Source organism: Coloeus monedula, assembly GCF_965178545.1.
Source record: "Coloeus monedula genome assembly, chromosome: 21".
Lineage (NCBI taxonomy): Eukaryota > Metazoa > Chordata > Aves > Passeriformes > Corvidae > Coloeus > Coloeus monedula.
Genome location: NC_138801.1, coordinates 2,345,528 through 2,373,525, shown reverse-complemented (window position 1 = coordinate 2,373,525; position 27,998 = coordinate 2,345,528). Strand labels below are relative to the sequence as shown.

The following is a 27,998-nucleotide window of genomic DNA, read 5'->3' as shown; positions in this document are numbered from 1 at the left end:
TGAGCAGGGAGTAACTTGGCAAACCTTGAAGGACGTTATTTGTAATACCATGAAGAAAAGTATTGCTGATACTTTTTGACACAAACCCAGTGTTTTATTGAGCCTTGCTGGCAACAGAGAGAAATCTCAACCCTTCTTGCACTTAAGAAAATGACTGCTTCGGTACAGAGGAATCTATCATGCACGTAAAGGTTCCCACAGCTGGTGATTTTTGTGGAGAGACAAAGTTTCTTTGGCATTTCTGTGCTTCCCTGCATCCAAAGGGAAGGCTGGCTGAAGATGCCAAGGGGTTGTGACACTGTGGGGTGAGGATGGGGTCGGGATGGGGTGGGGGCTCAGCAGCCAGACCCCTGCAGACCCCACACGTCCCCCGGGCTGTGGGTTAGGAGGGCCAGGACCTGCCTGACAGGTCACTGGAGTGGGACACAGCTCAAGTGGCTCTCGTTCACCCCTTTTTTAACCAAGAAAGAGGCTCTTTCTCCATCATGACTCCCACAGGGTGGACCGCGGTGCTCCCCCGGCTGCCACAACCCAGGTCACCACCCGCCCCCCAAGGTGGGGTAGGGGATGAGGGCGGCAGGGCTGTGAGGGCAGGAGGACCGTGATGGTTGTGGGTCCGTGAGGGGGCTGTGGGTCCGTGAGGATCGTGGGTCTTTGAGGGCTGTGGGTCTGTCAGAGTTGTGGGTCCGTGAGGGGGCTGTGGGTCCGTGAGGGACCGTGCGGGCGGCGGGGCCATGAGGGGCGGGTCCGCCCTCCCCGCGCGCGCGGGCCGGCGCGGTCGCCACGGCAACGGTTGCCTGGCGCGCGCGGGCGGCGGGAGGCCGTGCCCCGCGCGCGCGCACGCGCAGGCGCTCCCACCTCCCTCCCCGCTCCCTCCCGCCTCTCCCTTTTCCCGCCGAGCGCGCGCCCCGGGCCGGGCGAGGCGGGAGCGGCGGCTGGAGAGGGAGCGGGCGCGGGCGCGCGCGCGGGGCGGGAGGCGGGCGCATGCGCGCGCGCGCGCGCGGCCCCGAGCGCTGTGGCAGCCGCGGCCCCTCGGCGGCGGCGGCGGCGGCTCCGTCCGTGCCTCCCGCACCGGCACCGGCGCCGGGCCCGCCGAGCCTCCCCAGCCCCGCCCCGCCGGGGCTCCGGGCACTGCCGTGCCCCCTTCCCGCGCCGGGGATGAGGCAGCGGTAGCGCGGCAAGGTGAGGCGGCGGGGCCTGCAGGCCGCGGCGGGCGGGGGGGAGAGGCGGCGGCGGGGGCTCGGCGGGGGCCTGCGCGGAGCCGGCGCCGGGTGGGCTGCGCCCCCCGCCTCCTCCGCCCTCGCCGCCGCCGCCTCCTCCTCCGCCCGGGTGGGGCGGGGATGCGGGGAGGGGGCGCCGCCGGCCCCCGGCGCTGCTCGGCCGGGCCATGGGCGTGCGGGCGCGGAGCCTCTGCTGCTTCTCGGGGGCGAGGCGGGGGAAGGAGCCGCAGGTGCTGCCCTGGCTCTGCCCCTGCCCCGGCGCGGCCCCGCGGGCGGGGAGGGGGCGGCGGTACCTGCCCTCATTGTTCGGGAGAGCCCCATCCTTCCTTTATCCCATCGGCAGGTGACGGGGCTGCGCCTTTCTCCGCTGCCTCGGCCGGAGGCTTGCCGGGCCAGGCCCTGCCCTTGACAAAAAAGGATGCTCGCCCCGGGCCCCGATGCTTTTTGATTTCCGAGTGGCTTTGGAATCGCTACATCAGCCCTCCCGATGGAAATCTCGAAGGATGTCGGGCCTGTTGTGTGCAGCCTGGCCAGCCCCTCTCCTGTGTGCCTTTAGAATCGTCGGCTCGTGTAAAAGTCTCTGCCTTTTGTTTTTGTTTTAGATGGTGGATGTTGATGTTTGTGCGGGTGGAGATAGTACCAGAAGAAAAATGGATGCTCTGACAGATAGTGCAGTTGAGATTGTCCCTTTGGAGCTCTATGATTCAGCCAGAGCAAAAATAGCTGCTAATCTACAATGGATCTGTGCTAAAGCCTACGGAATAGGTAAGATCACCTCTGTCAAGAAGTCATTCTTGATTTTGTTCTTACTTTTTCTGTCTCCCCTGCTGTTCCAGGAGTAATTACATTTGGCTTTGTTTTAAATATCAATAATATGGCAGCCTGTTCTCTTGTAATACTGTTATCTCTGCTGGTACCTTAAACAGGAATAACGGGACTGTATGAGATGCCCTGAATCAGCAAACCTAATGGTGAACGCTCCCAGATGGTGCTTGGCAAGAATTGCCAACCTCAAAATGTTTAAATCCTTGCTTTAGCTAAGCAGACTTTGTTCCGCAGAGCTTTATGTCATTGCTTGCAGGCCCCAAGCCCCTCCAGGCTTTAGGTGGTTCCTTGTCTGGTCATCTTGGCCAGCGGATGCTGGGACCTTGACACCTTTTGTGTGCTCAGTTAGGACTTTTTTTTCTGTCAGCTTGTGGTTTTACTTCCAAAATGATCTAAAAAGTAATTCATTTTTGATCAGCAGCATTTTTCTTTTATGGAAAGAAATGTTGAATGAGCAGGTGTAGTTTGGGTGCTGTGACATTAAAGAGCAGGTTGTAGGTGACAGAGGAGTTCTTCCTTTCCTCATATTGTCATAAACTTTTACTGTCAAACGTGGAAAAATAAATATTCTTGGAGTGTATTTGTACAGTGTTTTCTTGGCAGCTATTGAAATTTGCTTTTTTGTTTTGAACTAGATCTGTCTCGATGTACAAGATACCTCTCAAGTTTAAGTAGCTTCATTATGAAGAAACAGGGTGCAATACTAGTGGGTTTGTTTTATCCAGAACAAAAGATATAATAAAAACATGCATAGAGTCTTGTTTTGGAAAATGAGGTGGCCCTGTTAATCTAAGTCTAATTCTCCAAACTCATAATATGCTTAATGGATTAGCACTGGCTTACTTGGTGACAAGGCTGAAGAAAAGTGGTCCATTCCTGCCATTAAATATTAATTCTTGCTGGAATATTTCTCTAAATTATTTTTCTTTTTAAACATTTCCAGCCCTGTCAGTGTCCCCTTCATCTTGGTGATTGTGGGCAAAAGAAAATCAGGGGTTTACAGTGTTTAATGTATTTTGTAACAAGCAACAAGAGGCAGAAAAACCCCACGGATCAGATGATGTTTGAAAATGTGGGAATTTGGGGAGGCTGTCAGGGGAGCATTAAAAACTTAAAAGAGCAGAACAGGCACTTCCTCATGTAAATATTTCTCAGTTACTGGAATTGTTTGTAACATTTCCTGAAACTTTTTAGCAGTCTGTGATAAAATGGCTATTCCAGACCTGGGGATGCACTATTTATATTGTGACTTTGTTTCAAAGGAAAGCTGATCCTAGATGGGAAGGGACTGGCGCGGATCCTACGCTGCAGCGAGAGCTCGGTGGCCTCGTGCTGCTGGGTGGTGTCTGCTCCGGCACTCAGGGTTGTGTCTGAACCTCATGGACCAGTTAATTGCTTAATGGCAAGTCTGTTTATGCTCCTGACAACACAGGTTGTAGAAGTATTTGGCTTTCCTGTGAGTAAAAGATGAAAAGAAACAGCTTTTCCCATGGCAGAGCTGTGATCTCTGGCTGCAGCAGCCTCTGCCAGTTTTTCTGCTTGCATTTAGGCTTGTTCAGATTGCAAACAACAGAAGCTAAATGCCACAAACAATAGGAAAAAGTAATTTTTTCCCCAGTGAGTAAGGATTGGTGTCCGTGCGTGTCTTTGCAGGAATGTGGCCCATGGAAATGTAGTTTGATTTTTGAAATGGCTCCTGCAAGTCGCTGTCACATGTTAGCCATTACTGCTGGAATAGCATTGCACAATCCCTAGAAATTTATAAACCTCTTTAATTCATAGAGAGATGGGTTTAAGAAGGTTTCCTGTGTGATTATAATTTTGAATAATACTTGAATTTAACACATTACTTGTCATCTCTCAGGGTTGTGTTGTAGTTTTAAGATACTGGATGTTGTTCAGTGAGTCTTGGGCAGCTACAATCGTGATTTTTTTATATAAAATCTCACTGTGCAGATTAAAAGGTTTGAGGACATATTATTTTAGACTTATTTCTGGTTAATTTGGTAAAAAAAAAAAGCTTATCTGTTTGTAATATTAAAACACTGCTGTTCTGAAGTAAATCTTAGCAGGCTTCCATAACTGCCTTCAAGTGAATGAGTATTTTTCTGAAATGTTAGATTTGGATTTGATTTGTGAATTGACATAATTTTGTGCCTGATCTTTCAAATTCTGGTGCATTTCATTTTCATCTGGGTAAGGCTGAGTTCGTGGTGAAGAGTGGAAAGGGTGAAGAACAGGAATTGGATGCTGGTGTAGACTGTTACTGAAAGTCATTCATCCCTGCAGGTTCTACCTGCAACTGCATTCTCTCTTTGCTGTTAAAGGATATTTGAATTCTCCACTTCTAAGCTGGCATTTAAATAGGAAAATTCTTCATCCTTTGTTTTCTTTTCCTCAAGGACAAATCACTGGGAACATGCATGACAAATAATTAGAAGTCCTAGTTTGGGCTTTGTTTTATTTGATGATGCAAGATGATGTAGTCCTCCTTTTTTTTTTTCCCTTCTGGCCATGAAAAGAGAATTTTGGTAGCCAAACAACTGAGCAGCTACACAAACACGGCAAGACAACCCCTCTTCTTGCACAGGAATTGGGCTGGATGATTTGTTCCTGGAAACCTGCAGCTCCTGGCTATGGTGGATGCCTGGCTGGCACAGATGGGCTCCAGAGGGAGGTCCTACAACTGCTTGTCTGAATTCCAGAAAACAGAGGGGAAGGATGTCATGAAGGAAGGTGTTTCTCCATTCAGTGTCATCCATCTCCCCAAATAAACCTGGGAGTACTGGCACAGATCACTCTTGGTCTGAGCACATCTGGAAACCTTCTGTACTCTGGAAAGATTCGAAGTCCCTTTAGCTGAGACAGTGGTTTGAGAAAATGGAGTTTAATTAGACCAGAATTATCTTTTTTATCCTCAAACTTTGATGAGAACCAAACGGCCACTTCAGAGAATTCTAATTCCTAATGTTAAAGGGGTTGAGGAGCAAAGCTGCCACTGAGTGTAGGGAACTTCAGTTCACAGGGGGTGAGCATGGGAGGGCTGGGGAGGCTTGGCAAGCCCTCCATGGGGAGATCACTTTTCCACAGTCACTGGAATAATCCAGATTGCCAAGCAGGAATGAGGCCACGCAGAGCAATGGGAAGTGGACCTGGCCCTTCAGCCCCGCTGGCCCCTCAGGCTCTGAGCAACAGCAGTTGCAAAGAACAAACTCAGGATGGTTTTATTTGGTACCACCTGGGAAAATAGACAATGACAATGAAAAATTCTGATTTCTCAGCAGATTTAGTGTGGCATTAATTTATGTGTAGGAATTGTTTTCCATCATCGTGGCTATAATATTAAAATTGAGATACTGAAGGATGTGGAAGTCTCTCAGTGTTGCAGCTTGCTGTGAACACTGGGTTCTTATCAACCCTTTCCATAGCAGATGATGTTGCTCCTGTAAAACACTGTGCAAAATTCAGATTTTTCAAAAGGGACCTGATGGTTTTACTTATTTATTAGGACTGGGAGCTTTATATAGTTTCCAGACTTAATGCTGACAGTAGCCTGAAACCTTTGGCAAGATGCAGGCAGGAAAGCCAAGGACTAATGGAATGCATTGGAGGGGAAATGTAAGTTTGTCTTTTTTTGGTCTTTGAGTACTTTAAACTTACTTGCTAAATAAGGTTTTACAGTACTGTAATAGCTCCCCACAGGTACCACTTGGTAGAGGCAGTGTGAGAATGTTTCCTGGGCTAAATTCCCTAAATCCCTGGATTCCCTGCTTGCCTTTGTCAGCTTTCTTCTCAGGTTGGTAATAAAAATACTTTTAAGAAAGCTGTTGTGTTTAGCAAATATGAACAGTTAAACATTTGTTTCTTTAATAGCACCTGTTTGATAAACACTGAGTATTATTGTGTGAAGTTTACAGGGGTGAAGGATTCCATAATTATTATTTTGTCTCTTCTGCTTTATCCAGGTTTGTGGCTTTATCCTTGATCAAAAGATATGGTAATTAGTGCAGTCACTCTCCCGGCAGTTTGCAAAGCCTTTAGCTTGGGGTTTTTCCTGCCTGTTGTATGTAAATTTTCATGTGTCCTATTACAGATCCCTTACAGGGTTTAGAATTCAGTGCTGTAATGAGAACCAACACAGAATGTTTATATTCTGGTGGTCTTAGTGCTGAGAAGGTGTAGTTTGTGCTCATGCTCTGCAGCTTGGAGGACATTCACCCAGTGCTGAATAATTCTGGGAACAGATACTGATACTAACGAAATCCTACTCAGAATTTGAATAAGCTTCGTGCTGTTTACCAGGACAGCTTGGCTCCCTTTCCATGTGAAACCAGTTCTTCGTGCTTCTGGAGGTAAAATAACATCTGGGGTGTATCCACCCTGTCAGTTCAAAGGATAAATCAAATTTGTTCAGATTGCTGTATTTTTCTTTATCAAGTCATAATCAGGTGGTTGTCTTTGAACAGGTTTTTGTAAGTGAGATGATAATGAAATGGTCCCTCCCCTGAAGCAAGGAGAGTCTGGCAATAATTGTCTCTCTGACAGTTGTTGCAAGTGAAGTTATTTTTGTAATCCTCTCAACGATTTTGTACGTGATGATTTATACTCAGAACTGACAGTTTTTGAGAGATTGGGACTCATTGATATGATGGAACAGACCAAAAGAATTGCTGAATGAAAAATCATAGTTCTTTATTTTTGAGTCCTTCATCTCTTACAAAAATAGGCAGTGGAGGTATCTCCCCATTAGGCCCAGCAGGGCAAGAACACTTGAGAGTTTCTGCTGCTGAAACTTGGAAAAAGTATTATATTCCTTTGTTTTTTTGTAAGTGTGGGAAGCAGCAAAAATGAGCATAAGAGTAATGTGGTATAAACTTATATCGAACTCGTGTGTGGAAGAGATCCAGGCAGCTCTGATACTGAGGGTAGGGTGGTAAATTCTTCAACAATTCTTGTTAGAAAACGTAGGGCAAACTGAATTAATGATGTTCACCTTCACAGAGCTGATTGCTGGTTAGGTACTGTTGGTTTTAAGTTACTGTAAAACCACTGGTGCCTTTTGAACCCCTCAGTTTGTCCAAAATTGGCAGCTCTAAAACTTGTGTTGAAGTTGATGCAAACATTTGACTGGGGAAACAACTCAGAAAGCACATCAGGAAAAGCAGGAGGTGTTTGCAAGCTTTTCAAAGGTGACTTCCTTTGGGAATTAAGATGGTATTGGAAGCTTTTTTATAAGCAGAAAATAAGGACAATTTGGTTTCCTTTAGTACAATTTGTTAAATTGCTTGAGCAGAAATTTTTATAGCTATAGCTTAGGTGTTAATTTCTCAGAGTTTAATTTTTCATGTTGATTTTTTTCCAACGTCCAAGCCATAAATGTGTAAAAACTCAAGTTTTAATGAGCAGAACTTTTCTAACCTCCAAGTTCAGTTATAGGTCATGGAGAGAAGGTGTTGGAAAAGATGCTGATAGAAACTGGGACTTGGAAAGCCTGGGACATTTTCTTCAAAAAGAGCATTGGCACATTCTGTAGTGAGGCAAGGAAAAAGCATGTGACACCTGGAGTTTGTCTGATCCCTAAAAGCTGGGGAGAAAAGGTGTCCATGATGCCAGGGGCTACTTGTGTGTCCATGGTGTGTGGTTTAAATTAGCACTGGGTCAACTCTGGTGGTGTGTAGTTGTCCTAAAAGTGACGAGGTATTCCTGAGGTCTCTGGCAGTGTGGGAATGTTGTCATTTTTAAGGGGGGTTGGAGAATAAGCAGCCCTGGGTGCTGCAGGTGTTTTCTGTGGCATTGTGCTGCAGGTAAGAATATTTAACAGATGTGAAAGGTAAGATCAGTGTCTTCAGTTGCACTTTCAGATGCAGATTTCAAATATTGAAGACACGTCTCAATTCAAGCCCTTTTTTGTCTGTTCTGTGTTACCCCATTTGAGATAACTGCATCACGTACACATCATCGACTCTATTTAGAAGTTTCTCAACTCAGAATTACACACTTATTTAGCATCCTGTTTGCATTGCAGGTTTTCCTGCCATTTATTTCTTATTTGTGCCTGCCATTATGTCCAGCATTAAATAAAATTGAATTAAATAGTAAAGTTAGCATTGCCACTCCTGAGCTTTGATGTGGTTTTTATATCTTAATTTTTTTGTGGATCATTAGTTAGGACATAAATCAGCTACAGGACTGCTCCTGTGTGTGACAGACAGACAGAAGTGTTGTATGTACTACTGTAAAAAATTAACCTGGGCAAGTGTTTACAGTGAAATAAATTGCAATTATGGGAGGATTAATGTTGATGAATAATTTCCTGTGATAGTCTTCAAATTATTAATCATGGTGCTAAAAGTTATTCCCACCCAGCCCTACCCTTAATTCTGGTCAATCCAAATCCATTCAGTCCTTAAGCAGTTATATGGAGATCAGAAATGTGAAATTAGAGGACTTTTTAGTATAAGAGAAAAATATTTCAGGTTTCTTGACTGGACTTTCAGAATGAATTACGAGATTCAAATTGGGCTTTTTCCCTGTTTTTTGTTTGTGTGTTTGTTTCGGGTTGTTCGTTTGGGTTTTTTTTTTTTAACATATTGATTTCTGTGACATGGAATCTCCTCGCTAAGAACTAGATCCATTTAGTGCTAGAAAAGGCTTTTAAAAATCATTGAAATGGAGCTGGTTTAATCGGAAATTGATGTGGGAGGTCTGCCTGCCCCTGTCACGCGGGAGGCTCAGCACCACGCTCCCATGGCCTGTCCTGTGTTAATAATGTGTGTAAAGACCCCAATCCTATAGAGTGGATCCCTCCTGGGCATTTTAGTGTTGCAGAGAAACCTTTTTGCTCGCTGTGGTTGCAGTCTATAAAATAATCACAGTCTCTCTACCTTGTGGAGAAGGGAAAATCCCAAGGAAAACCCGGCCTGTGAAAGGACTGTGGGGCAGGGGATGTCTTGGAGGGATTTCAGGGCTCTTTGTCCACCCCTTCCAGCCCAGTTCCAGGCAGTCACCTCCGTTTTCCCATCAGGGCCTGGGAGCTGGTGGAGAGCAGGTGTTGGTACTGAACCCCTCATCCAAGTGCTTCAGATTTCAGGCATTTGGAATTTGCATTTTTCTTGTTGTCGTTTTACAAAAAGCCTTTAAAACTTGGAGTGGTGCTAATGCTCTGCCAGAGATGTACAACCTCATGGATCTTTTATGAGCTTGTATTATTTCCTTTCACAAATAATTTTAGTACAAAGCAATGTGTCTTTGGTGTAGCTGCTTGTAATGAACTAAAATGTTGAATTATACGAGCTGCTTTGCATTTGGATTTTTGGATCTTTCCTCAGTCTTTAGAAATGGAAGCTTGAGTTCTCTATCTAGAAATGGAAATGGCCATTAAATGGAATGAGCTTTCAACAGCCTTTGATTTTAGGTCAGGTTGACTAATGTTAAGAAGATTAAAAAAATCTGAATTTATTATGTATTTCACTAAAAATGGACACCCATGTTAACAAATGCTACTTAGGTAGTGCCAGTGGGTTTTATTGTGTCCCTTCCAACTATCTTCAGTAAAAAGTCACATTCAATGTCACAGAAAGGAAAAATAATTATCTTAATTTTAATAAACTTCAGAAAGCTTCACATTTTGAAAAATAGATCCAGCACTGTCTGACTAACAGGAGCTGTTAGGGCTGCTAGACAGCAGTGGTTTGCTACATATTTTTATCTAAGTGAGATGTACTTGTGGCAATAACACTCTGTCTCCATTCCTCTTCTTTATGAACATCAAGTGCTCTGCAGTATACAAATATTGTGTGGCTTATTTTGCAGTCAAAGATATGGGTAGCAGTTTCTTGGAATGGGAAAATTTAATTATTCTGGAAATGAGCTGAATGAAAAGTAAATATGCTGCCAAATTAATAATTCTTTTAAGTGTAGATGTGTATATTTAAAATGAACTGTTTAAGTGACTTTGGGGAAAGATATTCAGAGTGACTGGATAGCATTAGATAGAATTTTATGTTTGAAATTTAGGAAATGTCAGGCTTCTATTAAGACAATACACTTGAGGCTAGAAAATATTTTTCTTGGAGTTGCAGACTCTCATTATTCCTGCTCGGTTGTTATAAAGATCAATAGCTTCCAGGCTGATTACCCAATATGAGGAGAAGTATTTATTTTGGGATATAGAGCAAGATTTGAGATGTCTTGGACATATTTAGAGTGATTGGAATGTTAGTTGTTGTTAGTGCCTTTCTCTCCTGCCAGCTCAGAGCTGTGCTGGGGAGCAGTAAAAATGTGTTTATGGCTGGTGGTGTGCAAGGGTGAGGCCTTCTGTGTTGCTAATTTTAACTTCTTCTGAATTGCTACACTCAGGGTCTAGACTCAGTCTGATAAAATCCTAACACAACTTGTGGAAATTGGGCCAAGGCAAAAGAAACTCATTTTTAGACTTGGTTTTGTTCTTGCTTAATCCAAGTGGAGTGGTTTTGCTTCCTAGGCTTGAATTATTTAAGGATTGAAAGCTGCAACAGTTTGTTTCAATGCTCTTGACAAAAAAAATAGATAATCAGCTCACTGGTTGGTTTGTAAAATGTTCAAGGTTTTAGTCAGACGTTTTGGTCTTTTCATTCTGAATTGCCAAAATTCATCAAAAACTTGGTGGCTTAGATTTGAGACTGGCCAGCCCCTCTTGGTGACCCTGCCTTGCAGTTGTCCAGTTGCTGTGCACGGATGCTTTGGGATTTTGCTTTGAAGATAAGGATAAACCTTGCCCATCTGACACCCATTTTAACCTGTGATCTAAACAGTTGATAATCCCAAATAAAATGTGACTACCACTAATATTCACCGATCACTTTGGGTGATGAGTGGTGCCACGTGCTGATGTTGTCTCCGCTGTTTCAGACAACGTCCCGGAGGAGCTGAAGGACCCGTTCTACATCGATCAGTACGAGCAGGAGCACATCAAACCCCCTGTGATCAAACTGCTGCTCTCCAGCGAGCTCTACTGCCGGGTCTGCAGCCTCATCCTCAAGGGGGATCAGGTGGCTGCTCTGCAGGGACACCAGTCCGTGATCCAGGCGCTGTCTCGGAAGGGGATTTACGTCATGGAGAGCGATGATACACCTGTGTCTGAATCTGATCTGGGCTCTGCACCAATCAAAATGGTTAGCTTAATTAAATCCACCTAATCATCTTCTTTTTATTTAACACTATTCAAAATAGTAAATGGAGTGAAGAGCTCTTAATTTCTAGGTCGCTAACCTTAGGAATGTTTTATTTTAAATACAGTTAGAACATACCATTTTTTAAAAGGGATTTTATTTTCCAATACTCTTTGTTTTCTTCTTTCAGAGTTCTCATATGGCAATGATTGATGCTCTTATGATGGCCTACACTGTAGAAATGATCAGCATTGAAAAGGTCGTTGCCAGTGTCAAGCGTTTCTCTACGTTCAGTGCCTCAAAAGAACTGCCCTATGATTTGGAGGATGCCATGGTTTTCTGGATTAACAAGGTAAAACTTACTTGGGGAAAAGCATGCCTGTCTTTTCTTGTCACTTTTCAGATTTTTAAAAAGGTTCAGATGAGTATCTTCCTTCTTATTTGTGCATTTCTATCATCTCTACTTTTGCAACTTGTTTTTCTCAGGCATGAATAAAGCTGGTAAATTTTGAAAGAAGGAAAGTAATCAGGAATTAAGTTAGGAAAAACTGTAAAAATTGGATTCTTTATTTTCAGACAAGTTACTTTGAGGTGTTTTTTTTGGTTGGTGGGATTTTTTTTAGGTGAAGCTCTGTTCCGTGTTAAATAACAGGATGGACTTAACTCTGGCTGGCTGGAACATTTAACAGAAAAACTGAAACTTTTCCAAGGGCAGCAGTTAAGTTACTGTAATTCTTTTGAGTGACAGGAGTCCCATTCCAAAGAGAATGTGTCCTTGCAAACCCAGGATTCCCTAGTTGTGATTACAGCTACTGCTAATAGAGAGTTGGTCTAGAAAACTGCTGTACTGTGTTTTTCTGTGAACTTCTTATGTTTGTAGCATGAATTGACCATTAAGTAACAGGAGGAAGAAGAACACTTGTGGAAACATATCCAGGTGTATTTTAATTCATTTTCCATGCTATGTCCTTTTAGGTAAACCTTAAAATGAGAGAGATAACAGAGAAAGAGATTAAATTAAAACAACAACTAATGGAAAGCCCAGGGCATCAGAAGGTAAAACAAATTTGTCTTCAGTTGTGATATTGTTGTGATATTGTGTGTGGATGATTAATGGATTTAAATATCAGTATTTTCTTTGTCAGAGAAATGTGAGGGCTCCAATCCTCAAAACTGAGATTTTCTGCATGCAGTTTTTGTCTCTGTCATCAGTGCCCTTCCTTGCCTTTGAAGCCCACTGGTATCTTCTGACTTTACTTTAAGTTTCAGTAGGATGAAAACAACTTGTTTCAACTTAAAATAACCTGTATCAGCTGTATGTGGGTAAATATGGCTCAGCTTTCACAGCACAAAATATATGTTATATATTTTGAAAGCTCCTGGGGCATATTCTTTTTGCATGGGTTATTTGTCCAATGTGTATTTAGGGATTTATTCATGTTCTGTCCAGTAAAGGATTCTCTTGGCATTCAAATGTTATATGTGTGTGTTTGTAGTTTTTTCCAGCTTTTTCCCTTGAAATTATATCACAATGCACTAATATTGCAAAATATAGCACACTTTCATTTCTGGAGAATGTCAAATAGGTCTTTCTGAAACAAAACCTTAAGAGAAATTATAAATAACATATTCTTTCCTCAAATTGGCATTGGTGGGCAAGGGGCTCAAAGTGTGATATATGAATAAGGCACAGTTGTTTAATTTTCATGTTAGTGGCAGTGGTTTTTTATGTGCCTTTTATGGATAATAGTAACCTTCAGCAAAAATGAGCTGTTTAATTTACAAGCTGATGTGTGGTCTAAAGGATCCCTTGAACTATTTGACCCTATTGGCTTTTGGGTCTTACTTTAGTATCTTCAAATCTAAATTTCTAGGCTACAAGCCCTCTAAAATATGAAAGTGTTTATTGCTGAAGTGCATTTAAGTATTACTGCTTTTTAACTTGCATTGCTGATGTTCCTTTCCTGTTCCTACGTTCCTTTCCTTGCTTCCTGAGCAGTCTCCTTCCAAATGGTATTGGAAATTAGTACCTGTAAGTGAACTACTTTTACACCAGTTGTCATCCACAAAATCATGGCTTTTTAAACTTCCTCAGAGTGTTTGCTTCCATTCCAATGCTTCTCAGCTGCTCTTTGAAAAACACCTGTGTGAGCTTTTGGGTCATCAGGCTTTGTTTTCATGACACGCTTTTTGCATACTGTACAGCATACAGCATACTCACTTTGCAGCATCTCAAAATTGCTTCCACACTGCAGGAGTGAGGGAGGTGGAGTAGCAGCAAAAAACCCTAGAAAATTACCAGTTGAAATGGTTGCATTTGCTGGGTTTTGTTGTCAGTAGGAACTGATCACAGCGCTGAGGTGAGAGCAAAGCTGGGCGACTTAAATGGCTGCCTAATCTTGGAATCCATAGTTAAGATACTCAGATGTTTGTGCTTAAATAATGCTCTTACACTGCTCCTGCACCTGCTCTGGTGCAGATTTGTAAATCTGTCAGAGCCAGAGCACTGCTGTTCACTGAGGTGGGGTAGGAGATTTGCCAGGCTGGTTTGGATCCGGTGGGACAGTTGCTGGGATTGCGTGCTCAGTTAAGGAGCCTGAGCTGGCGCAGTGGGAGGGAAGACAGTTCACACATTGGAACAAAATGCTGCTTCTGCTTTGTGCTGAACTGTGAAATTGGAATAGCAATTCCACTATATTTAAAAAAATCCAACAAAATTGTGCTTCTAGTACGGAATCCTGCTTTTTTTTTTTTGTCTGACTTTTCTGGGTATATTTCAACAGGCAGAGCCTTTCCTTTGTTCCTTTGCTTTCCTTAGCTTTGATACCCTTTCTCCTGCCCTTGCAGGAACTGGTGTTACTCATTTTCTCTCTGGGAAGATGAGCTGTGTCTCAGTTGTTAATTCCAAAGGGCAGAGCACTTGGAAAAGGCAGGTGTGATCAGGCAGTTTCCCCATGATCACTCTGCCTTCCCACAGAGAGCTCAGGCCCACTGCAGCCTCCTAATCCTTTGTTTGTTTGAACCAAATCTGTAGGCTGCAGTAAAAACTTTAAATATCTGAAATTAAAGGAAGTAGTAAACAAAGGTTGTCTCACTTCTAGCCCACCTAGATTTTAGTGGCTTACTGACAGATTTTGCAGTCTCCAAAGTTGTTGTCAGATTCTGTCAATTCTGTGCTTTTTTATTTTGTGATTTTTGGTTGGTTGGGGTTTTTTTTTAAATACAGAATTATCTCCATTTCAGTAGCACCATTTCTGCAGTTATTGCATACAGATATCATTCATTGTATGCATGGGCAGGAGGGTTACAAACCACAACACTCAGCTTAGAAAAGAAGGAATAATTCAGAATTTTCAGTATAAAAGACTGAATGGTTCAGAGAATAATATTTGAGCGAAAAATAAGGATTTAAATTAAGTCCATAAAACCCCTCTTTGATAAATTTGTGGGGTTTTTCACTAAAGCCAGAAGAAACAAGGAATTTTTACACATTTTAGTTCTTGATATTGACTGTTGTTGATTTAAATTCTGTTTAAGCCTATTGGAAAAGAAATATTTATATCTACTTTAACTACAGGAGGAATTAAAAGTTTAAAAAGAATTTCTGAAGGTGGTTTTTTTTCATATGCTTACTTTAAGTGGATAAATGCTGACCCTTTCAAGCTAACCAGTTCACCTTGTTATGCACACTTCTTTTACCAGACTTAATGAGCACATTTCCAGTGCATAATGGATGTTGCTGATGCCTTTGATTTGTTTCTTGTTTGAATAATCACCATCCTATATCTCACTATTTCTTTTTGTGTAAGCCTGATCTGATGCATGCCCTATCGCACTGCATGCTGGAACCAGTGGAATATGCTCGTGTGGTACAGTATGATTCCCATTCCATTACATCTTTGTGGAGTGCTCCAGGCTGGGGAAAAACCCAATTTGCACCTGGTAAAAGGACAGGAAAAATAGCATTAGCATGCAGAGATAGCTTTGAGTTCCTTGGGAAACTTAGCATAGCATGTGCAAAACAAAGAAAAGAAACTGGTTCTCATTGCTCCAAGCGATGTTCATTGCTCGGAACAGATTTTTTCACAGCCTGTGCCATCCTGAATTGACACCTAGGAGTGTGTGTGTGTGTGTGTGTGTATGTGTGTGTGTGTGTAGAGCTTTCCCAGGCTGGCTTGGGAAGTGTAGGATGCCATTGGTAAAACCCAGCTTTCCTCTGATGATTCAATATGTGACTGGTGTGTCTGCACAGCAGATGAGAGGTTCTGTTAAGTGCCAGTGATATCAGTGCCCTGAAGTGTCCAAGGGATGTTTTTCCAGCACTGCCAGGTGTCTCTGCCAGGCCCTGCAGTGCATTTTGCTTTTGCTTTCCCACCCGCTTTGCTGCTCAGTTTAGACACGGCCGCCCAGTGCAGTAGTGTGCGGATGCTCAGGAAACAGCAACCCTGGAACTTGCAAAACTTGCAAGTAGCAATGCCAAGATTTGTTCTTCAGCTGACTGGCTTTGGCAGCTCCAAATTCCCTGAGGGCTGCAGGGTGGTTTGCACCAGAGTTTGATTTTGATCTGTAGTAAATCAAGGAGAGTTTTGCTGGGGATGTCAAGGCCTCCTCCTCTCTGACTAATTTGGAAAAGGCCATGTTTTTTTATTTTTGCACAATACTTGTATTGCACACTGGCTGGCCAGATGTGCCATGTTCTGGTTCTCTCTGAGAGGACTTTGCTGTCTGTGGACACGACAGCAAATCCGTGGATGTGGGTAAAGTATGAGAGATCAGCAGCTCATCAGAATTATTTTTGCTGTGTTTTGTTTTTCCCAAGCTTTAAATGTTTTCATGTAGTTATCCATGTCTCTTTCTTTGGATCTGCTGCATTGCTGCATCTGTGTGGAAGGATTTTGAGTAAAATTGATTATAATAAGTTAAAATGTGTGAACAAAGTGAGGAATCCGGCAGCACAGATTGCTCCTGGGCATGAGGAGACTAAATGGCAGATGAGCAACCTGCTCCAGTGGAAGGTTCCCTGGCCATGGCAGGGGGTTGGGTTAGATGATCTTTAAGGTCCCTTCCAACCCAAACCGTTCTAGGATTAAACAGGAAACATCACTTCCTTCAGAATTGGCTTCTACAAGGAGAAAAGCACAAGTTTGTCTGGTTTTGACTGGGGGCAGAATGCCAGAGAGGATCCACCGAAAAGAGGTTTCAATGCTTAACACAGATTCCTTTTTCTTTGCCTTTTTTTGGGTCTTTTTTGCCTCTTTAGCATCGTGTGAACCCTTGTTTTCTCTCGGTAGGTGCGTTACAGAAGAGACCACCTCTCCAGCAGGCAGTTACCCTACTTCCCTGTGCTGGAAGATCTGATGAAGGATGGTAGCGATGGTGCTGCTCTTCTAGCTGTGATTCACTATTATTGTCCAGAGCAAATGAAACTGGATGGTATGTAATAAAGGTTTTGAGGGGAGAAAAGGAATAAAAGGCTTCAGGCTTTGAAAGCTGAAGTAGAAATACATTAAAAATTAAAAATGCAGCACATCTAATAGGTGGTGGACTATGGCAAGTTGGAGGCAGGTCACCTACGGAATCTGCATTTAAAAAATAATCTCTCTTCCATCTTTTTTTTTTACTTACTGTATTTAGATGACTGTGCTCTGTGTATTATGAGCTACAAAAGAATCCTTTCTTTTCCAGCTTTAGCTGATGTGGCTTTCTTTGCTGAAGTAACTGAGCTTGGTTTCAATACCATAAAAGAGGAGTACTTGTCCACCACTGTTAGCTGATAATTCTCATGTTTTTCTTTAGGAGTACATAACTTGGCATTTTAAAATCTAGAGTTTAAAATAGTTTCTCTTAATCTGCAGAAACTGTCACTCTTGAGCATTGCAAAACATGAATTCTCTTTCCCAGAAAATGTTTTTCTTAATAAATCAATGTCCTTGTTGCATTAATTTCTGCAAATCAGCTTTTTGTATTGGTTTTTAAATTCTCAGATATGTTGTACCTTGCAGAGCTCCTCAGTGTTTTCAGAAGGAACCAGCACTGTGAATCCTAGGAGTAACCCTTTATTATATGCAAATCAAGATGTCTGGTTTTAATTGCTTTTGTATTTTGTCATTATGTGTGTTCTCTGTAGCCTGTTTACCTTTTCTGTGGCTGTGATAGACAGAATCCCCTGTGGACTCAGAAAATGAATGCAGAATTGATACTGTTCTCTGTGGTTTCCTTCCTCCTTTTCCTGTCCCCTCTGGTATTGAGCAGGTAGAGAAATGTCACTGGTAGCCAGTAAATATCCAGTGCTGGTGTAGAGTCTGTGGAGTTCCTGTACTCAGTGTTTCTGTGAGGTGGGGGTGGAAGGGTGATCCCTTGGGGCAGTGCCATAACTTACTCATCCCTCTCCCCTCCCCAGATATCTGTTTGAAGGAAGTGACATCAATTGCAGACAGCCTCTATAACATTCAGCTTTTGAGAGAATTCTCAAATGAGTACCTAAACAAATGCTTTTACCTCACCTTGGAGGACATGCTGTATGCTCCTTTGGTTTTAAAGGTAAGAAACATAACAGAGGATGTATTTTTCAGTAAAAAGTGGGTGAATCAGGAGTGTTTTGTTAGTGTGAGGTGTAATTTTCCTTTTCTTTCTGTTTCAGCCTAATGTCATGGTGTTCATTGCAGAACTCTTTTGGTGGTTTGAGAATGTCAAACCAGACTTCGTACAACCAAGAGATATCCAGGAAATAAAGGATGGTAAGTTTGTAACCATGGATAGCTGACAGCATGTTTTTTAAAAAATGCTTACATTGCAGTGAAACTATTGCCCAGTGGTGTTTCCTTGGAAGCTTTGTTTCTACCCAAAGTTTATTCTTGCTGGGGATCTTTGGAAGCAGTAAAGTAGAAGGAAAATTAGTCCTAGATCCACTTGAATTCTAATTATTTGAATGGGTAATTTTTGAACAGGTAATTTCCCCCTAAACCCACTAATTAATCATTAATTTATAACTTTCATTAAGCTCACCAGAAGATACATATTTTAAATTAAGACCAGTACTTCAGGTTTCACTGCAGTGTCGTGTCACAGTTTCCTCTGCAATCTGACAGCTTCCTGCTCTGTTCTGCTCTTTCCCTGGCCAGTGTGAGTTGTGTTAATGCTGTCCCTTTGTGCCCAGTCAAGGCAGTGATGCAGCAGAAGAGCAGCCGGCCCCCTGTCCCCATTTCCAACGCCACCAAGCGCAGTTTCCTGGCCACTCCTGCCAGCCCCAGCCCAGCAGAGCTGCAGCCCCCAGCCCAGCCAGCCCCTGAAGCCTGCAGTAGGTACTACCTGCACCCTGAGGAGCCTGACTACCTGTAAGTCAGTCTTCATATTGTTCCTCCTTCAGTTTATGCCTCTGTTTGGATAACCTGGGAATTTGTGCTGCTAGATGTTGTCATTTTGCTGCAACTGCAAGACCTTAGAGTACCTAAAGGGGCTCCAAGAGAGCTGGACAGGGACTTGCTTGGAGCAGCCTGGTCTTGTGGAAGGTGTCCCTGTCCATGGCAGGGACTGGAACTGGATGGTCTTTAAGATCCCTTCCAACCCAAACTATTCTGGGATTCTGTGAAAACAAACTTAAAAGTGATCTGATGTGCAGGAAGGTTAATGACAAGGGTTTTCAGCTGACATAAATTTCATGGTGAAATAAGTTATTTCAGCCTTTGAATTTAGTATTTACATAAGCAACATCTTAGATCTGCTGTGTTTCGAAAATTAGTTGAATTCCAGGTAATAGGTTTACTTTTGTATTGTTACATGTGAAAAACTTTTCTTTAAGGATCTTCTTAAAAATTAATGATATTATGTTTGAAAGAAGATGAGGGTGACTCACCAGTGTAACTTCACAATTCGATGTTTTTTCTGATTATAGAAAAAAATTCTTTGTAGTAATGGTTTTTTGCTTTTCTGAATTAGTGGCAAAGGAGGAAGCCCTGCCTTCAGCCCTTCCCATCCACTGCTCCCTTTGAGGCAAAAGCAACAAAAATCTTTACAGGGAGAAGACAGCCCTGGTGAGTTTGCCTTGAATTTGCCTTCCAGCAGTCAATGACTGTCAATGTTAACAGAATAAAGAATTGAAATATAAGTTCATTTCTAGAAATAATTTTAAATTGTATTAAACTGCAGTAACACAAGTGGGTGAGCATGTTGAGTTGGAATAAATCTTAAAGATCTTTTAAGAAACTTAGTGGATTTTAATTTTTTTCAGGCTTTGACTGTGTCTCTCCAGTGGCAGCTGCAGCAAATCTGTTTTCTGCTGCCATCTGTTGGGGAAGGAGTTGGTTCTGTTTCTAGAGTTGCTATTAAATGAGGTAAAAGTGCTGGTTTAAAGACCATTTCTAAACTGTTACAATTTGAAAACCATTTCAGGCCATCGGCACCGTTCGAATTCTCTGACCCGCGTTGATGGGCAGCCACGAGGGGCAGTTCTGGCGTGGCCAGAGAGGAAACCCAGGTAAGGGAGACATCTATTTTTTTACAGCATTGCTTGAGGAAATGATACTGTGACAAATTTGATTGTGGTAATGTGGTATCACTGCCCTAGAACTGCACTGACAGCCGCTTAATTTTGTTTCCTCTTAATGTGCACTTTGAGAGCTGACTGATTTTAGATTTGCAATTGAAAATGCGTCAGATTTTCAGGAAGTGCTGTTGAAAATGGAAGTGTCAGAAGTTGCTGCTTGGTATTGCTGGTCACTTATGATACAGGATGCATTTTTAAAATAAAACAACAATTTTAGCTTTCTGTATCGTGGTCTTTATTTCAACAAATTGCACCTTGTTGTGCTTGAGTGTCAGTAGACTCTTCTTATCTCTTGTAGGCCTCTGTCTCAGCCAACACCGTTTGCTCTTCATCATTCTGCCAGTACTGATGTGGACCCTGGCTCTGGTGACAGCATTAGCCTGGCCAGATCCATCAGCAAGGACAGTCTTGCTTCCAACGTTGTCAATGTAACCCCCAAAAATCAGCCCCACCCTCCATCAGTGAAAGCTAATGGGAAGAGCTTGCTGAATAATGTAGAAATGGAGGATGAAGATGAAGAGCTTATTGCAATCATCAGATCTGAAGAAAGGCCAAACCGTGGTGACCCTGAGGTGCAGAATGCAGCAGCCAGGGTGCCCAGCATAGCGGCCACAGCGTGGTCTCCAAAAACAAACAGCGACCCTTCGGACAGCAAACCCGAGAGTTTTTACCTGGAGCCTTTAATGCCTGCAGTCCTGAAACCAGCCAAGGAAAAGCAGGTCATCAATAAAGAGGATGAGTGTGGGGAGGGGAAACAGAGGAGTTTTGTAACAAAGAGGTTAAATGAAGGACACTTGTCTTTGATCCGCAAGAAAGCAACAAGCAGTCATGGTGAGCATGACCTCAATAGGACTTTCACTCCCATTTCTAGCTCTGATTTCACTCCAGTTGCAGATCCCAGTACTGCAGATCCAGTGGCCCTGGGGGAAGCAGGTTTAGAAGCTTCCAGACCTTTGGCTAGTAGCAGTTTAGATCCTTCCTCTCAGGAGCTATCCACTGGAGGATTCTTTCTTCATGCTGCTAAACCTGATGATGAGGTAACGAGTAAAGTCAATGTGAGTTATGGGAAAGGTCTCAGCTTGCATGTTCAGGATACAACCTGGGCTATGGTGAGACAGGACTCGGAGTCGGATCTCTTGGACATGGAAGATGCTGACCAGGACTTGGTAGTCATAGACGACCATCCTATAGTCACAAAGTACATTGGTGAGGAAGAATCTGCCAAGCTGCAGGAGGATATGAAGGTGAAAGAACACGAGGACAAGGACGATGCCAGCGGCCGCTCCAGCCCCTGCCTGAGCACCATTTCCCAGGTGAGCAGCGTGTCCATGGCCAGCGGCAGCGTTCGCATGACCAGCTTTGCAGAGAGGAAGCTGCAGAGGCTCAACAGCTACGAGACCAAGTCCAGCACGAGCAGTTCCCAAAAAACCACCCCAGATGGGTCAGAAAGCTGCCCAGCACCACTGACCACGTGGAAACAAAAGCGAGAGCAGAGCCCCAGCAGGCAGAACAAAGACAATGTTAATCTTTTAGCTTCTGAGCTGGTGCAGCTCCATATGCAGCTGGAAGAGAAACGCAGGGCGATAGAGGCTCAGAAGAAGAAGATGGAAGCCCTGTCAGCAAGGCAGAGACTAAAATTGGGCAAGGCAGCTTTCCTGCACGTTGTTAAAAAAGGGAAATCTCCTGATGGTCCACAGCCTATCAAACCAGAACATTTTGCAAAAGAATATTCTCGGCACAATGGGGAAGACTTAGATGAAGTTTCTTTGGGTTCCAAATCTGAGGAGTTTCTTGTGAAAGAGGAGGAGAGAGAAGAAATGCTGAATGATTCTCAAGAAGTAGCAAAAGTAAAAATGCAGGAAAGCCTTGCTTTTGCTGAGCAACACAAACCAAAAGACCCTGCTGCTATACATGATTTGGAAAAAAGTAAAATTATTTCTGTTGCCCTCCTAGAAGACAACGTGACAGAAGCGGATATAAATGAATGTGATCTTTCTATTGAAAAGCTGAATGAAACAATCAGCACCCTTCAGCAGGCCATCTTAAAGATTTCCCAGCAGCAGGAGCTGCTCATGAAATCTCCAACAGTGCCATCCCCAGGAACCAGAAGTAACTCTCAGGACCAAAAGGTGAAACCTTCGATTCATTTTGTCGAGCCCCTGTCTCCAACTGGAATGAACAGCCTGCGGAAACCGCCGCGGTTTGGCCAAGGAAGGACTCCCCGACCGGGAAGGCCATCGGAGCTGAAAGTCCCTAAGGACAGACAGCAGAATTCAGCACGTGTTAAAACCCCAACGCCCAGCCTAGAAAACCTACCACACTTAAGACCTTTCCCACCCAATAGCTTGGCAAAGACGCCCACAGAAATGGGACTGGAAAGCAGCCCTGATCATGGAAGTGGTTCCCAAGAGAAGTGTTTCTTTGATACCTATAGACTTCATGATGAGAGCAATCAAAGGGCACTCGTTCTCTCCACCTCCAAAGATGCAAATATTCTGTCTGAAATGAGCAAAGAGGTGAATAACAGCTTCAAGGAAGCAGGGTTGAATTCTTCCGATGGCTCAGGAAAAGAAAATGTCCCAGTGGATGAGCCCCTGAGAAGCAAGGCTAATCTCATTGAAGTAGATTTGTCTGACTTAAAAGCTCCAGATGAAGGAGAACTTGAAAACCAGGATAGCTCCACGGATATGATTAGTGAAGGTGATCAGAAGTCTGGTGTGGGTTTTTTCTTCAAGGTAAATGTGTTACCTTTCTGTCTTTGGTTCCTGTTACACACTCACCCAGCATTAGACCTGGTGTTGCCCAGTCTCCTGATGGAGCACAGCACTCATTGGTTGTAATATTTGGATATGAAAAAGCTGCATTGGAAAACAATTGCTTTTGGAACTGCTCTCAGAACATTTAGTATCTTTAATTTGTGCTTAGCAATGATTTTTGTCAATACCTCAAATGTGCTGACATGATGATACTTTCTCTTTTCATTTCTCTTTCAAGAAGGTCAAACCAGGCTATCTCAATCTCGGTGAATTTAATTTTGGGTTTTTTGTAGTGTGATTAATTTTGACTGATTGTCTTTGCACTGGGATTATTTGTGGTGTCCATCCTGGCCCACATCATAGTTGCATTGTACTTGGCAGGTCTAGAAGGTTTTGTGATGATTAAGGATACCTAAAAACAAGTCAGAGTAAGATGAACCCCTTTTTTTCTCCTCACAGACTTAAGGGAACACTAAAAACCATGTTACAATTTTTTCTTGATCAACAAGAAGTTTTGATTTACACTCCAATGTAAAGATTTCCAAAAATAATCGTTTTTCTTCAAATTTTCCTGAAATCCTCTTCAGTGTTGTGATGTCCAGCTGAATACATTATCCTCCATTCTTTAACACTCTCCATCCCTTTGGTGTTGCAGGATGAACAGAAGGCAGAAGATGAGCTGGCCAAAAAACGTGCGGCGTTCCTTCTGAAACAGCAGCGCAAGGCCGAGGAGGCTCGGCTGCGGAAGCAGCAGCTGGAGGCTGAGGTGGAACAAAAAAGGGATGAAGCTCGGTAATGATGCCCAGAAAAGAATTTCTCTTTATTTTAAGATGAGGAAGTTGTTCCGTGCTGAATGCACTGTTCTTGTGTTCGCTTGTCAGCCGCAAAGCTGAGGAGGACCGGATACGGAAAGAAGAGGAGAAGGCTCGGCGAGAACTCATCAAGCAGGAATATCTAAGGAAAAAACAGCAGCAAATTTTGGAGGAGCAAGGGCTTGGGAAGCCCAAATCCAAGCCCAAAAAACCCAGGCCAAAGTCGGTCCATCGTGAGGAATCTTACAGTGATTCGGGGACGAAGTGTTCTTCCACACGTAAGAATCTGGATTTGTTTGCTCTCACTGCTCTGCCAATCTGCTGTCACCAAATGTGCTTGACATCTTCTCTCCTGTTTTGTAGCTGATAATTTGAGCAGTGCTCAGTCTGGTTCCAGTCTGTCTTTGGCCTCAGCAGCAACAACTGAGCCTGAAAGTGTTCACTCTGGTGGCACTCCCTCGCAGAGGTACAGCCAGCTTCCCTTGGGTTTCTCTGTGCTGGGGGATGAAATAGTGTTGGGCTCCAGTGCTGTTTGCTTCACCTCACTGGCACAATGAGAATTGCTGAATTCATCTGGTTTACGTGGCTGCCAACTGCAGTGTTCTGTACAAACTTGTGATTTTGTTTTGTTTTCTCCCAGAAGAGTCAGAGTTTTGCTTTAATTTCTAGCAAGGAGAATCTGACTGTTCTGGGGAGGATAAGGGAGAATAGTCTGTTCCATTCAGGGACAGCAGCATTTCTGTGAGATTACAGGGCCAAACCCCAAAATCTTGGCATATAATTTTTTATTTATTTCCCTCCCAGAGTTGAATCAATGGAGTCCTTGCCCATTCTGAGCAGAAATCCCAGCAGAAACACAGAGAGAGACTGGGAGAACGCTTCCACAGCATCTTCTATTGCTTCAGTGGCAGAATACACAGGTGCCTGCTTTGTTTTAGTTTAGCTTGGTTTTGTTTCGTTTGTTTTATTCATTTATTATGAATACTAGGTCAGGAAAACCTGTGGTGTGTTTGATGTTATTTTTGAGAAGCTGTCAGGTGTATTTTGTTCTGTTTAATACCTCTAAAAGTAAGTCATTCTAGAAAAATAATGGGTTTTTTTATTTTTTTCACTTTGAATGAAAATCTTTATGTTCATAAATGTAAGGCAGATAATTGTGACTTACTTATCTTCCTTAGGTCCAAAATTATTTAAGGAACCCAGCAGCAAATCCAACAAGCCTATTATTCACAATGCTATATCTCACTGCTGTCTTGCTGGAAAAGTGAATGAACCACATAAGAACTCAATATTAGAGGTAAACATTAAAATCATTAATGCACTCTCAATCAGATGGCTCTGTAATGCTGATTTCATAATCTCACTGATGTGTGAATTCCATTTCCTAAAATATGGCTGTACTGAGGATTTTTTGCTTCCCACGTGGAAAACACGATCCTGTATTTAGAGTTCTGCTTGGAGGTTTATGAAAGGACTGAGAATCGTAATTACTGACCTAGTGTTAAAAAACCAATTATTCAGCTTAAAGCTTGGCACAATTCTCCCTGTGAACCACCCCTGGACCTGTTTGTTTTTGCTGCAGGAACTGGAGAAATGTGATGCCAACCACTACATCATCTTGTTCCGCGACGCCGGCTGCCAGTTCCGAGCACTTTACTGCTACTACCCCGACACGGAGGAGATCTACAAGCTGACTGGAACAGGGCCAAAGAGCATCACCAAGAAAATGATTGATAAACTCTATAAGTACAGCTCGGACAGAAAACAGTTTAACGTGATCCCGGCCAAAACCATGTCCGTGAGCGTGGATGCCCTCACCATCCATAACCACTTGTGGCAAGCCAAGCGACCCGCGGTGCCAAAGAAGAGCCAGACTCGGAAATGACACCCAGCTCCTGGGGAGAAGGTTGGCTCACTGGGATTGCATTGAAAGAAGACATGTTTACCATTTTCCTCCAGTTTGGTATGAAATGTGCAGAACCATAGACGTTTTTTAAGAAGCTTCGGAACAGAGAACCGTGGATGCAAGTTCTGGAGGATGAAGGAACGTTGCCAGTGTTTTTTATGAATGATCAATCTGCTGTTACACCCAATGCTAACTACTGTGGCTTTCAGCTGACGAGGGACTGTGCATGTAGCAAGATCTTGAACAAGTGGATTTCCTTTTACTTGAAGCTTTTCATCGGTACAAATTGGGAATAATTTAATTCTCTTTCCTCTCCACCTCATTCCCTCCTTTTTCCTGGCATTCTTAAAAGTTGGCAAGCTCCGAACTTGGGTAGAAGGATTGAACAGATCTGGGGTGAAGTGCTTTGGGTTTGGTTTGGTTTTTTTAAACAGTCTTTAGGGAAAACTTCCTTTCAGACCTTTTTGAGGAACTGTTGAATACATCCAGTTGTTGTACTGTATCTACTGCCAACATAAGTCCAGCTCTCAGATTTCTGAAAAAAGCCCCAACTTGTGCTGCTCAGAACAGAGTTTACTTGCAGGATCTGTGTAGGATAAGCATTGCAAGGATTGCAAAAGCCAGTCTTTTTCTAAAAAAAAAAAAAAGTTGTTCACAAACGTAAAGATCTCTGGAATACAATCATGAAGAGGCATAACAGGTGCTACTAGCTGGAATGTGCCTGACTGAAACTTAAGGCAAGCTGAATGGAGCCCAGTGATTACTGATTTCAGTTTCAGGTCGTGTCCTAAAGATTTGTTTGCTTTAATAAAGGTGGATGCTGGTAGGTATAGAACATTTCCACTCTGAGCACGCTACTCCTGTATGATGGTGCACTTAATGATCACAGATTTTAATGTTTTTATTACATCATGAAATGTAATTCTACTTTCTTTGTCCTGTCTTTATTCTGAATGAGCAGCATGCTCTACAATGAAGAGTGTGTTATGTTTTTTATTTTGGGTGATATATTAATATATATTGATTTGTTTTTCTCATTTGAAAGCAATTTTTAAACAGAGACATTTGCATTTGTTTCAAAAGCCCAAATAAGTCGAATGGCTTGGATTTCTTTTCATGTTGAAATATTAAATCTTGAGTTATGACCTTAAAAGTCTTTGTGTTTCAGCAGATTAAATTTTTGTCTGTGGTAACAGGGTATATTTGCAGTTCCTTTTTTTTTTTTTTTTAATTTTATTTTTAACCACTCCCATGTCTCCTTCTTGGCCCCAGCTGGTTCCTGAGTAGGTTTCTGTAGCTATTTTCTAATTTAATCTGCTAACGAGCTCCTGCTCTGTGGGTTTGACACTTAATACCTGCAGCTCCTGTAGGTTCTGACTTGGGTTTGCACATGTTTACTTTTCTTTGAAGTGTTACTTGAATTTGTGTCTCTCGAGTGCAGAAGGCCCTGCCCCATCCTCGAGAGGAACTGAGCTCTGAACTCCAGTGTAATTATTGCCCCTGGAGATGATGGAAGGTACAGAGAGTTCTTGTACATAGGGGGAATTAGGGGATGGGATAAAGTACTGGGTAGGTAGAGCAAAGTGAAGGTCTTCCAGTGCAGTCTCACCATGTTTTTCCTCTCCCAGGACTCCCTGACTAGGCTGCTGCAACTTTGTAAATTATGTTAGATAGTTTGCTGCTTGTACATAATTAAAGGCTTTATGGTTTCTAAAGTGCTAAGTATTAAACACCGTCATGAGTGTAACTTTTGTTACCATGCTTTTCATGCTTGTGCTTTATTTCTCACTGTTTGATATTATAAACCATATTTATTTTATGAAACACTGAAATTTAATAAAAACCATTAACTGATTTCCTTTTTATTTCATGTGTACTTTTGTTGGTGTGACACTTCATCCCCTCCAAGAACTAATACACTTTAAAGATGTGCTGTTCTCTTGAGTAAAGCTTCACCTGCAAGGAGCTGCAATAACTTTGTGACAAGAGCTTGTTTCTCCTGACTACAGGGGGCAAGAATGGGACCAAAAAGCTCTCAGAAAATTGGGAAATAGTTTAAGGATTTATTTCATCAGACTCTTGAATCTGTCTGCTGGGGCTCCTTTGATCTGTGTAGTCCCTCAGTGACAGAATTTTGGTAATTTTCTATCAGCATTGGGGTTTGGGTTAAATTAATGGAATTCTGAATACAGAGGATTTCTAACTGTGCTTTTAGTGACCTCGTGCTTAACCCTTCACTCCCAAGGACTGAAAATCCTGATGTGTAGCACTCATAAGGTGATCTGGACCCTTTTTAGTCACCTCTAAAAATCACTGCTTAGAAAATGGGAATTTGTCCTTCCAGAGCACAGTGTGGACACCTGAAATCAGTGAAATGTGTGGGAATCAGCTGTTCCCTCAGTCCCAGGGGCTCTGATCCCGTGGCTGGGGGCTGCCTGCAGGTAAATGGAATCAATTTGGCAGCCTGCAGCTTAAGCTGCTGGTTTGGGTTGGTTTTCTCCAGGATTAGTTGGAGCCAGGGTTGTTCCCTCTGTCCCAACAAGCAGAACTGGGTAAAAACACTCCCAGCTGCTCCCAGAGGCTCTGGCTGTGCTTCCTGGGAGGAGGAGGAGAAAGTGGGAGCTCTGTCTGTGACCTCTTTCTGTTTCTTACTAACAAATCCAATAATGTGCATCTTTAAAGTGATTTTAAGTGCAATTTCTTTCTCTCAAGCTCTGTCCATCAGTCTCTGTGTTCCATGTGCTGTTTGCATCTGTACCTGGTGTGGTTTTGTCTCATTTTCATCCTG

At 42.9% G+C, this 27,998-nt stretch overlaps 1 protein-coding gene across 3 annotated transcripts; it reads left to right on the top strand.

The window, feature by feature from the left end:
• Window positions 1-1,027: 1,027 nt before the first annotated feature.
• CAMSAP1 (calmodulin regulated spectrin associated protein 1) lies at window positions 1,028-27,056 on the top strand. 3 transcript variants are annotated; one of them, XM_082295203.1, is made up of 19 exons: window positions 1,028-1,182; window positions 1,823-1,985; window positions 10,935-11,197; window positions 11,385-11,546; window positions 12,170-12,250; window positions 13,194-13,226; window positions 16,486-16,627; window positions 17,595-17,734; window positions 17,835-17,931; window positions 18,351-18,528; window positions 19,130-19,224; window positions 19,583-19,667; window positions 20,035-20,455; window positions 23,148-23,284; window positions 23,374-23,582; window positions 23,668-23,770; window positions 24,109-24,224; window positions 24,483-24,601; window positions 24,887-27,056. In XM_082295203.1, the coding sequence occupies exons 2-19, from the start codon at window positions 1,823-1,825 to the stop codon at window positions 25,187-25,189; spliced, it is 2,847 nt and encodes a 948-aa protein (XP_082151329.1). In that variant the 5' UTR covers window positions 1,028-1,182; the 3' UTR covers window positions 25,190-27,056. The 3 variants fall into 3 exon arrangements, with proteins under 3 accessions (XP_082151329.1, XP_082151327.1, XP_082151328.1); XM_082295201.1 differs by having other exon boundaries at window positions 20,035-22,471; XM_082295202.1 differs by lacking the exon at window positions 13,194-13,226 and having other exon boundaries at window positions 20,035-22,471.
• The last annotated feature ends 942 nt before the right edge of the window (window positions 27,057-27,998 follow it).

Excerpts from the sequence above, each read along its gene's own strand:
- CAMSAP1 (XM_082295201.1), top strand. The coding sequence starts at position 1,823 with ATGGTGGATGTTGATGTTTGTGCGGGTGGAGATAGTACCAGAAGAAAA. Across the intron at positions 13,227-16,485 it reads GGTATTGGAAATTAGTACCT|GTGCGTTACAGAAGAGACCA; the intron begins GTAAGTGAACTA and ends TTCTCTCGGTAG. Across the intron at positions 19,668-20,034 it reads TGGCCAGAGAGGAAACCCAG|GCCTCTGTCTCAGCCAACAC; the intron begins GTAAGGGAGACA and ends TATCTCTTGTAG.